The sequence below is a fragment of the Cryptomeria japonica genome, chromosome 5, assembly GCF_030272615.1.
Source record: "Cryptomeria japonica chromosome 5, Sugi_1.0, whole genome shotgun sequence".
In the NCBI taxonomy this organism is placed as follows: domain Eukaryota; kingdom Viridiplantae; phylum Streptophyta; class Pinopsida; order Cupressales; family Cupressaceae; genus Cryptomeria; species Cryptomeria japonica.
In genome coordinates, this window is record NC_081409.1 from 572,032,227 (window position 1) to 572,043,524 (window position 11,298).

The 11,298-nt window shown below is 37.7% G+C and overlaps 1 protein-coding gene across 1 annotated transcript; it reads right to left on the reverse strand.

Moving 5' to 3' along the window:
• Positions 1 to 4,058: 4,058 nt before the first annotated feature.
• LOC131036797 (light-harvesting complex-like protein OHP2, chloroplastic) lies at positions 4,059 to 6,168 on the reverse strand. Its single transcript, XM_057968785.2, has 2 exons — positions 5,396 to 6,168; positions 4,059 to 4,485 (listed from the first exon to the last, which is right to left on the reverse strand). Exons 1-2 carry the CDS (start codon positions 5,830 to 5,832, stop codon positions 4,371 to 4,373), a joined length of 552 nt encoding a protein of 183 aa, XP_057824768.1. The 5' UTR covers positions 5,833 to 6,168; the 3' UTR covers positions 4,059 to 4,370.
• Positions 6,169 to 11,298: the final 5,130 nt, after the last annotated feature.

Below are 11,298 nucleotides of genomic sequence, written 5' to 3' on the forward strand. Positions count from 1 at the left end.
GCAGATGAGTACAGAGAAGCAAAATGTTGAAGAAGAATCAAAACCTGAGTGGAGTAAAGAACCGGAACAGAAAACACAGAGGAAAGGCAGTGGCAGTACCAACAGAGAATTTCTCGGTACCAACAGAGAATTTCTCGGCAAGTGTTTCAAGTGTTGAGAAACCGGACATAGATTTTATGAATGTAAGCAGGGAATGGCAAGAAGTTGTGTGGCAAATGAGGAACTGGAAGGTGAAGTTCCCGGAATTGACTGTACACCGGAGCAAGGAGAATTCCTTATGCTCAAAAGAGTCATGATGGAGCGGAGCAGTGAGGATACCGGCTCTACTCAGAGAAAGAGTCTTTTACGGACTATGTGCAAATCAGGTGGTAAGTGTTGCAAGGTTATTGTGGATAGTGGAAGTACTAATAATTTGGTATCTGAAGAGATGGTAATGAAGCTTGGTTTATAGAGGCTTGGGCATCCTTGTCCTTACAAGGTAAGTTGGTTACAAGATGATCAAAAGTTAGAAGTAAAGGAACAGTGTTTGGTGAATTTTAATATTGGGCCTTTTAGGGATGAGGTCTTGTGTGATGTTGTATCTATGAGTACTTGTCATGTCTTGTTGGGAAGACCTTGGCAGTTTGATAGAGGAGCTATTTATGACTGTAGAAGAAACCTAATCACTATTGAGAAAGATGGGCAAAAGTTCACTTTGACTTCTTTGAAGGAGAAAGAGAAGGAGGTAAAGAATCTGAGTCTTGAGAAAAGTTACAGTACTGAGAAACCAGTTGCAGAGGTTATACTGTAAGATAGCACGAATCTACAGAAGGGTCTGATAGATAAACCTGATGGATAGATAGAACCGGATGACAAAAAGCTTATGGTGACAAACCAGATGAAGTCTTGTGGCAGAAATAAATCAGAGTTGCACAAGAAAGAGAGCAGGAAGCAGAGACAATGTGCAAACCTGAAGCAAGGGAAGAGAAACAAAGGGAGTCAGGGGTTAGAGAATCCGGTTGAGGTCCCGGAGGAGCTAGAGAAGAGGTTTGCAGATAAGGAAGATGTTGGGATCAGAAATGAGCATGGGGTCTTTATCCCGAATCCTTTTCGATGTTCATGAGTTGCCTCTCATGGAACATCTCTTTCTACCTAGGGTGTCTGATGCAGGAGCATCCCCGGTCTATGAGCAATCTTGCATCAACCAAAAAAATATTTCCTTTCAGTTTAGTTCTTGTTCAGTTCAGTGTGCAATTTTTTGTGTTCCTGCCGATAGGTGCCAAGAGTTGCTTGCTTTTCATTGCGGATCCTGTTTTCGGCTTCTAGGCTGGTTCATGTGCTTAATTCCAGATTTTCAGTCCATTTTTCCGGCTAGTTATCACTCTCGGTTGACTGTTTCTAAGTTCCGGGACAGTTCTTGTGCTTACCGGTTGGTCTTCCTTCATTTCCGGAGCGGTTCTTGGCGTGTGGATCTATTTGGGGTCTTGTCTGATGTTCTTTGGCATGTGGCCAACCTTCCTGCTGATCCGCACTTCTTGGTTGTTATTTTCTGGAAGAATTTATTTCATTCTTTGGGCCAACCTAGTTACACGTTTCATTTTCCTGCATTGGTAAATGTAATCTTTTGTGGCCGACCCGGATATGTTTCGGAGCGTATATATAGGGTAATATGTAATCATTTGTAAGATAGAGGAGGTAGAAATTAGAATTAGGATTGAGATTCGTGAGTAGTGATCTGGTTGATTCTGAGAGTCCCGGATGGATTGTATCTAGCTTGTAGCCTACATGTAACCGGTTGACTATCGGATGTTCTATGATGATTGTATGATGATAACCGGTTGGTTGCCGGAGGTTCTAAGACAATAATATGATTTGTTTCTGTAATCTTGCTATGTTTTCTTGTTGCTTTCGTTGTGTTACTCTTGCTGCATAAGCCGGTCAATTCTCTTTCGAGGGTTTACTGGTTATGGCTGCATCATAATGAAAAAATGGGATCACAAAATCCCCATTGGTTACAACCCCAATAAACAACAATTAAACAAGGCTAATAGGGAAAAAATAAAATGGTGTCCACCTCTAAAAGGTGGATTAAAAACTCCATTTTGATGGTTCAACACGCAGTAATCTAGGGGTCTCTAGGGTTGACATCTCCATCAAAGATGAGAATGGGAACCTAATTTGGACCATCTCCAAGAAACTTCATATAGGAACCAACAATGAAGCAAGGTTTCTAGCCCTTCTAACTGAACTAAAACTTTGTAAAGAGAAAAGCATCCTCAATATAGATATTGAAGGCGACTCACAATTATGTATTGATGCAATTAAGAATCGTCGAGTGATAATTGGAAATTGTGCAACATTACAGAGTTTATATGGGAATAACTGGACAGAATGGATAATCTATAAATCAAACACTGCTATCGTGAGGCAAATTGTATGGACAATTTCTTTACCAATCGAGCATGTGATCAATCTGAAGAGGAAGTCATCTCAAATGATAAAAATAAATGGGGAAATATTCCTTATCTACTTACAACAGAAACTGCAAGACATGACTATACTATGTTTTTTTGATCCTCAACAAGTTGGTCTCTTAAAGATTCACTCCTTCCTATGCATGCCACACAGGTCATTCAAGCCTTGCAAACAACAAATGAAATCTTTCTGTAGATCTTTCTTGGCTTTGAGCTTACCATTAAAATGGCCATTGGAACATTCTCTCAACCAAAATAGTAGGCAATTTACTGGCTACAACTACCCATGTCTTGTGGAAGAGGTCTCAATCCAACTCCAAAGGCTCTTTATCATCAAAGTTAATGAAGTGGAAGCAGCAGTAAGGAATGTGGTCATTAATAAAATTATCTTTGATGGCCATGCTCATGATAAAAATTGATGAAACTGCTTTTAACCAACTACATATTGATCCTTGGAAGAAAGCAGTGAGGGAAACTAGATGTTGACGGATTCATCATAGCCCCTCTAAAGCTAGTGGCAATGATGGCTATATCTAACCTCAACAAAAGGCCAAGGACTAAATGTCTCGGAGGCATCTTTGATATTGCAACTGCACATACAAATGAAAGTTTAAAACAAGTTATCACACTGTTCAGCGAAGGGATAGAATGGGACAACATGGAAACTTCCAACTTTTTTATCAACCATCGTGATACTCTCTTATCCCCGCTACAAGTGGAGCGTACCTCTAAGGTGTTGTCTGGCCTCCATCTCCTACTTCACCACAAGCCCAAGAAAGCAGATGAATCTGGAATGTAATGTCCTCCTATGTGGAGCTGATGTACTTTTATTTTAACTATCAATATGTATGAGAGCTACCCCCTCTGGTAGCATCTTATGGATCAAAAAACAAAAGTATTATTATTCTCTTTGTATTTTAACTTGCTGGGATTTTCCACTCATTTTCTTTTTAATTTTCTCTCTCTTTACAACATCGAGTTTCCCTGGGCATGGAAAACAATTCCCTTGATTCGGGCATAAGTTTCCCAGAAATAGGTTTGCAGAATCTCTCCCTAAGTACCCTTTTAAGGGAATGTATTATGAAAGATAGGGGACAAGGTTCCCAAAGTCCCCTCTTTCAGGTAAGTATAGAAGAAGATAAGGGACAAGGTGCCCCAAAGTCCCCTTTCTCAAGGGCTATCAAGGGGACGTAAGACAAAGTCCCATCAAGATTCGCAAGTCTCCAAAACAGAGTTCTCTAGATTAGGAAACAAATTCATCAGTAACACTAAATATTTTTCATGCTATTGCTAACATAAATTCTTATTGCATTTAATATTCACTGATGCTTCTATGGAATCATTAAAAGATCTGAAGACATCATAGCCTACAATAGAGATATTCAGATTATTTTTCTCTTTTTAATTCTAATATAGGTCACAATGCCATACCTTATGAAATAAATGATTGTGTATGTGATCAAAACATGGCTGCCATCTATCTTGAAGAATGATTTAACACTTTGAGAGATTGTGCATAACACAGCAGACCCTGGTTTAACCTTTAGTGGGATAGCAGTTACCATACAACTTTATCGCCTTGAGGGCAATTCTTCTAGAGAACAATTTACAAACAGTTTATATATTATATCTCCAAGTGTTGTTAGTTTGCAGCCATGGTTGCAAGAAACCAAAAAAAAATTGGTTCGAGAGGTCTTTCTTTCATTTTTGTTTGAGAGCTAGTGAATAATATTAATAATCAAATCAACAAACATACTGGTCAAAGAATTTCAAACTCACAACACAAAAAAATTTGTGAAGTAACAATAAGAGTGGCGATGCCTATAATCTTGTTCAAAATTATCATACAAACCCTTAACAAATGGCTCACGTAGTGAATGTAACCTCCTTTCTCTGGTGTAGCCTTCTAGATATTTATCATTCAAGATCTGCTATTCCAAAATTAGAGATGAGTATCTTCATCTGATCAACAAAGCTTGAACCTGTTGCATACTCGGTCAGTAATCCAACTGCAAAACCAAACATTGCCCACCTGCACCCATTTATATCATAAAGATAATCATTCAATGAATACATATCCTCATGTCCTTACTGGTACATGGTCCATAGTCAAAAATGATAAGGAATAAGGAAAAATAAAGATGAGAGGGAGAACGCCCACTGATTCTTTCTTTTTCTTTTTCAAGTTTGTATTATTTGGAACCTCACAGATTCATAAATTTTGGGGATGTTAATCCGATTGCAATCGATTTAGGTCTTATTAGTCATTTTTAATGCCTTGTATAACTTTTTTCTCAAATTCATACATGTATGGTATTCCAAATAATACTAGATTTTTGTCACATTTATTTTATATTTCCTTTGATACTGAACAGCACCGGATGTTAATCCGATTGCAATTGATTTAGGTCCTATTTGTCATTTTCAATGCCTTCTATAATTTTTTTCTCAAATTCATACATGTATGGTATTTCAAATAATACTAGATTTTTGTCACATTTATTTTGAATTTCCACCAAATTAGGGAATTGCACCTATTCCCGGAATAAACAGTCTCACTTCTATGTACCCAGCTAAACAGCTTACTCTAACCAATTGAACGTTGTCTCACTTTATGCATTGTATTGTTTGTGACCTTCGAATTTTTTTCAGTTTTTTTTGTATATTTGCCTACTGATCGATTTCGAGCAGAATTTATAACAATTAGATTAGCTAACCAACAATATTTCCGAAATTATTTGCCAATCTCTTCATAGATTTTGCACAAATCAAGTCGCCAACTAGTTAATAATTATTGTAATGTTTCTCTCAGGATTAACCAAAATATACAAGTTTTCAAATGTTTTACTTATTGTTCTTAAAAAGATTTGGCTAACAACCTATACATATCGAAATTTCCAATTGCTTAAAATTGCCCCAAACTCCAGGGATCAAGTTGTTACCTTCCATTAGAAATCTCGTTCTTTGGAGTGAACCCAAAGGCCTTGCTTTTCGAAACCTGGTCCTCCGCCTTTTTTTGCTGGAAGTATTCCTGCAATTCCTTGGCTTTCTGCCTCTGAAACTCAATCGTCACCGCCGATGTACTAGGCATTGTGGAAAGCACTGATGGGGGAGGAGGACTGGGAGGAGAAGAATCAGAGGAAGAAGGTGGTGGAGGAGATGGAAGAATAGGCTTAACTGGAGCGACAGGCCTAATGGGAGGGGTGGCCTCCTTGATGGGAGCACCAGGCCTTCTTAAAGGAGATGGTGTCCCCTCAGAGCCATTGGAGGAACTTCTCACAAATACCAGTTTGTGGGTTACTTTCCCTGATCCGACGAGCTTTGAATTGGTTGAAGAAAAAGGAATTGGCGGAAGTGGTGATGCAAGAGACATGGTCATCTCCACAAAAAGAGTGGCAGAGGAAGGTTAGGGAAAATTCTAATGTCTTTGTATGTTGTACTTTTGTTAGGTCATCTCAGCTAGCCATTTGGTAGGCACAAGTGGTTGATTTGGTACCAGGCGAAAAGCCTAGTGTTTTTGGGTGAGGGACGTGGAGAGTGACAAACCAAACGAGCGGATAAGGTTAATTCAGTTCTTTTCCTAAATTAAATCTTTGTGGAAACAACGTGAGCATTATATGATTAACCAATTCAACCTGACCTAACAAGGTGAGGAATGGCGTAATATTCTTTTTCAGGAGCTTGAGGTCCTTTTTAGATCCAAACTGTAAATTCCGTATCACTATCACGTGGTGGCTCCATGGGCTGATTGTAGTCAGGCTGAGGTTTCAAATATGAGAATTTTTAAGAGTTTTTATTGAAAGTTCTGAGATTTTTGAAATAGTGGGTAAGCTTTAAAAATTTTAGTGTTTTTAATAGTCTTATGTATTTTTTATGACTAAAAATGTTAAATTTATAATTATATAGTAAAATTTTATTAAAAATTATTGAGATTATTTTTCAAAAACTAGATGAATGATATATTGCAACAAAATTTTATGAAGCGTGTGGACGAAATTCTTAACCCTACCTTAAAGACACTTCCTTAAATCAAAAATACAAAAATGTAGGGGCTCCTATTTTCTTAAACAACATTATAAATTATCGTGTGGCATAATGTTTTCTTTCTCATAACTCGCTACTCCAAAAAAATAGTCCCCATAGTAGCACAATAGGATCCCTTTATATATGTAGAAAAAAAACCCTTTTTAATGAGCCTAGGGGAGTTGACTCTTGCAAGAAACATCTAGAGGCGAAATGGCAACCACCTTGGGAGGGTGGTATAAATTGAATTTTGGCAATGCTTCCAAAGGGAATCTTGAAAAGTTAGGGGTGGGATGTGTATGGTTTGAGATTGGAACAGGGAGATGGTGTGTGTGGCTTCCAAGCGTCTCAAACCTAAAACAAATAACAAGGCAAAATTTCAAGCTCTACTTTTAGCCTTGCAATTGTGCATCAAGTTTAATTTACTTAGATCAAAGGTGACTCTACCATTGTTCTCAATGCAAATAGATCAAAGAATCTACACAAGTGGAAACTAAATTCCTTTCTTATCTTGAATTGGAAGTCCATTTCATTAATCATGTGCATAGGTAGTGCAGAACAAAACCTCTAAGTCTTATCAGACATAGAGGGGTTGCATCTACACCAAAATGAATCAATTACTTTGAAGTTTTAAACAAAGGTACAACGAAAGAAAGACACCATCACATACACAAACAATAATTGTGCAAAATAATTTACTGATTCCATTGAATTGGAATTTGTTACACATACTCTCTAAAGGGACAACATCTCCCTGTTCCTTGAATCTTCTCTCTCTATCATATATTTCCTATGCTACTTCCCCAATACGTAGCTTCCCCTGCAGTGAGGATTCCCATCAAAGATATATTCAAAACAAAATAAAGACCCCCCTTTTCCTCTTACACTATCGCTACCTTTTTAAGGCATATGTGTTGCCTTTAATTCATATACCCCCTTACTGTGTTCCGTGTTGCCTTTTTGCCTTCCATGAGACGCCACCATTCATTGATGCATTTCCCTTGCTGACATTCACCAAAATTAGGTACACAACAGATTTAAATGAACCGCACCTCCCACGCAGCCTCCACTTCAAGAAATACACTAAATAAGGTTTTGTCGTTACAAATCTGGAACAATCCAAGATAAGGAAATGTAACCTCTACCTGCAAAGGAAAAAACCAAACAATAATCTAAAATCCAAAATTAAACCAAATTCAAAATTTTGGATGATGTGGAAAACACATCCACCCGGATGCTCCAGCATCAAACACCATGGGTATGGAGAATGTTTCATGGGTGTAGAGCTCATGAACATTTTTGCAATGATGGGACCATAATCTTGAACTTTTCCAATTCTGAAGCACTGACCCAAGAAGCCTCATCAGCTGCATGGTTCTTCCAACGAACTAGATACTCCTAATACTCCTTTCTCCTTGTCTTCTTTGCTATGCATGAATTAATAATCTTCTCAATGCCTTCAAATTTCTTCTTTAGAAATTGATGTGCCCATTTCGATGCATTCGGCAAATCTGGAAGTAAATCTTGGTGTCCTCTTGACTCACCTTCATGGTACTTATACAAATCTACTACATTGAATATTGGTGAAATATCTACTCCAACTGGAAGTTCAGTCTCATAAGAATTTGATGAAAACTTTCGTACAACCTTGCACGGGCCAATCTTCTTGCTTTTCAGCTTGTTGTAGGTCCCTTGTGGGAACCTTTCTTTCTATAACTGTGTCATTATTATCTCTCCAACTTCAAATTTATGCACTCTTATGTGTTTATAAGCATTCTCCTTATATTGCATGGCACTCTTTTATAAAGCCTCTTTCACTTCTTTGTGCAAATCATGAATATACTCTGCAAAGTCTTCTTCTACAACACTTGTTTTACTCAAATCAGCACTATCCCTCAACTCATCAACTACCCTTGGGTTGTAGCCATACACAACTTGGAATGGACTTTTCCCTACACTTCGATTAACAGAGTTATTGTATGCAAATTTTGCTTGAGCCAAAATCAAATCCCATTGAGTTGGTTTATCCCCAACCAAACATCTCAGCAAATTACCCAAGCTTCGGTTCACAACTTTTGTTTGACCATCAGTTTGAGGATGGTAAGGTGAAATAAATCCCAACTGTGTTCCCATCTTCTTCCACAAAGTACGCCAAAAATAGCCAACAAATTTTGTACCCCAATCAGAAACAATACTTTTTAGTACCATGCAAATAAACTATCTCTTCGAAGAACAATGAATCTATATGGGAAGCATCACTACACTTTTGACATGGTATAAAATGAGCCATTTTTGAAAATTTGTCCACTACCACAAAAATAGAATCATTACCTCTTTGTGTTCATGGTAGTCCCAAAACAAAATCCATACTAATGCATTCCCATGGTTTATCTAGTATAGACAATGGCTGGTATAATCTGGTGTTTTGCTTTACTCCTTTGGCATGCTGACATATTCGACAACTTTGCACCATTATTTTTACATCTGAACTCATCCCCGACCAATAGTAACATTCACTCAGTTGTGCTAGTGTCTTGTCTACTCCAAATGTCCACTCAATCCTCCATTGTGTTTTTCCTTCATCAAGTTCTCCCTCATCGAACCTCGAGGTATGCATAATGTCTTTCCTTTGAACAATAAATTTTCTTGCATGAAATACTCCAACCATGGGGTTCTATCAACCCCAACTAGATTTTTGTATTTGTCCATGCTTCCTTAAAATCTGCATCTTCTTCATGTAACTCTCCCATATGATCAAAACCAACAACACTTACACTTGATCATTCAATAACAAACACCACCTACTTAATGCATCTGCAACTCTATTTGATTTGACACTTTTATGTTTCAAAACAAAAGGAAATTTTTGAAGAAACTCAACCCAATTCACATTTATTTGACTCAACTTACCTTGGCTATTGATGAATTGCAATGCACAGTGATCAGTGTACAACACGAATTCCTTTGGTAACTAGTAATGCCTCCACTTCTTGAGTTCTTGCACAATGGCATAGAAATCTCGATCATACATAGAGTATTTTCTCTTTGCCTCATTGAACTTCTCATTGAAGTAAGATATGGGTCTTCCTTCTTGACTTAGAACCCCCCTATTGTTGTCTCACTTGCATCACAATCAACCTAAAACACTATTTCAAAATCAGGAAGTGCTAACACGGGTTGCTTCATCACCTTCTCTTTCAAAATGTTGAAACTCTTTTCAATTGTTGTTGTCCAAACAAATTCTCTTTTATCTCCCCTCATTGTTTCAATGATTGGTGCACATATCCCACTGAAATTTCTAATAAACTTCCTATAGAAGCTTGTGAAACCGTGAAAACTCCTTGCTTCAAACTTACTCCTTGGGGAAGGCCAATAAACTATTGCTTTCATTTTTTCCGGGCACATTTTCAAACCATTGTTAGAAATAACAAAGCCTAAATACACCAACTCTTCTTTCATAAAACTACACTTCTTCAAGTTCACCATCAAGTTTTCTTCTTTCAACCTTTGTAGGACAGCTCTAACATGCTATAAATGTTCTTTTTTAGTCCTAAATATCAAAATATTATCTAGATATACAATCACAAACTTACCAAGATATGGTTTCAAAACTTCATTCATCAATCTCATGAAGATGCTTGGAGCATTTGTCAATCCAAACGGCATCACCAACCATTCATATAATCTATCCTTGGTCTTGAATGTGATATTTCATTCATCACCTTCTCTTATCCTTATTTGATGATAACCACTCTTCAAATCAATCTTAGTGAAGTATCTAGATCCACTCAAGCAATCCATAAGATCATCCATTCATGGCAATGGAAACCGGTACTTGATAGTTATCTTATTTATTGCTCTTGAATCGGTACACATTCACCAACCTCCATCTTTCTTTGGTGCCAACACTGCTGGAACCGGACACGAACTCAAACTTTCTCTAATCGGCCCCTTGTCAAGCAACTCTTGCACTTGTTTATTTATCTCCTCATTCTCCTTTGGTGACATTCTATATGGTGCCTTGTTTGGCAAACTCGCACCAGGAATCAAATCCATACAATGGATGATGCCTCTCATCGGTGGTAACCCATCAAGCAACTCCTTCATCAAAATTTCAACATACTCCTCCAATATCTCTTGGATTTCCTTTGGTATTTCATCTTTCTCCTTTGTTGTCCCAACTGTAGCTAATTTAGGAACAATAGAAAAACATGCTTTCTCCTTCTTGAAGTCCCTCAAAGATTGCTTTCTGGAAACCAAACATACTTTTGATTTATCTTCACTATTCTTCATTGGATTTAAGAGATACTCTTTTCCATCTTTCTTGATTGTGTATGTGTTCAGCTGGTCATTATGAATAGCTTGTCTATCAAATTGCCACGGTCTTCCCAAAAGAATATGTCACACATCCATTGGCATTATGTCACATGTGACTTCATCTTTATAATTCCCAATCTAAAAACTCACCAGACACTGTTCATTCACCAACAATTGATTCTCCTTCTACAACCATGAGACTCTATATGGCCTGGGATGCTTAGTTCTCTTCAATTTTAGCTTACTCACCATTTCTTCAAACACAATATTATCAGTATTGTCGTTGTCCACAATGACTTTGCAACACTTACCATTCACCTTGCATCTTGTTTGGAACAAATTTCGCCTTTGGGTTGGTTTTGACTTCTCCTTTTTGGGATTCAGCAACACTCTTCGTAACATCAATGATTCTCCATCTTCAGGGTCTTCTCCATGCTTTGGTGGATTTTCCTTTTCATTTTCAAATTCTACTACTTGCATCGTGCCTCCTTTCCTTTCCCCCCAT

What these genes read in the sequence shown, in the direction of transcription:
- LOC131036797 (XM_057968785.2), bottom strand. Translation starts at nt 5,832, where the DNA reads ATGACCATGTCTCTTGCATCACCACTTCCGCCAATTCCTTTTTCTTCA. An exon ending in AACGAGATTTCTAATGGAAG is followed by an intron (nt 4,486 to 5,395) that starts GTAACAACTTGA and finishes AAATGGGTGCAG; the next exon opens with GTGGGCAATGTTTGGTTTTG.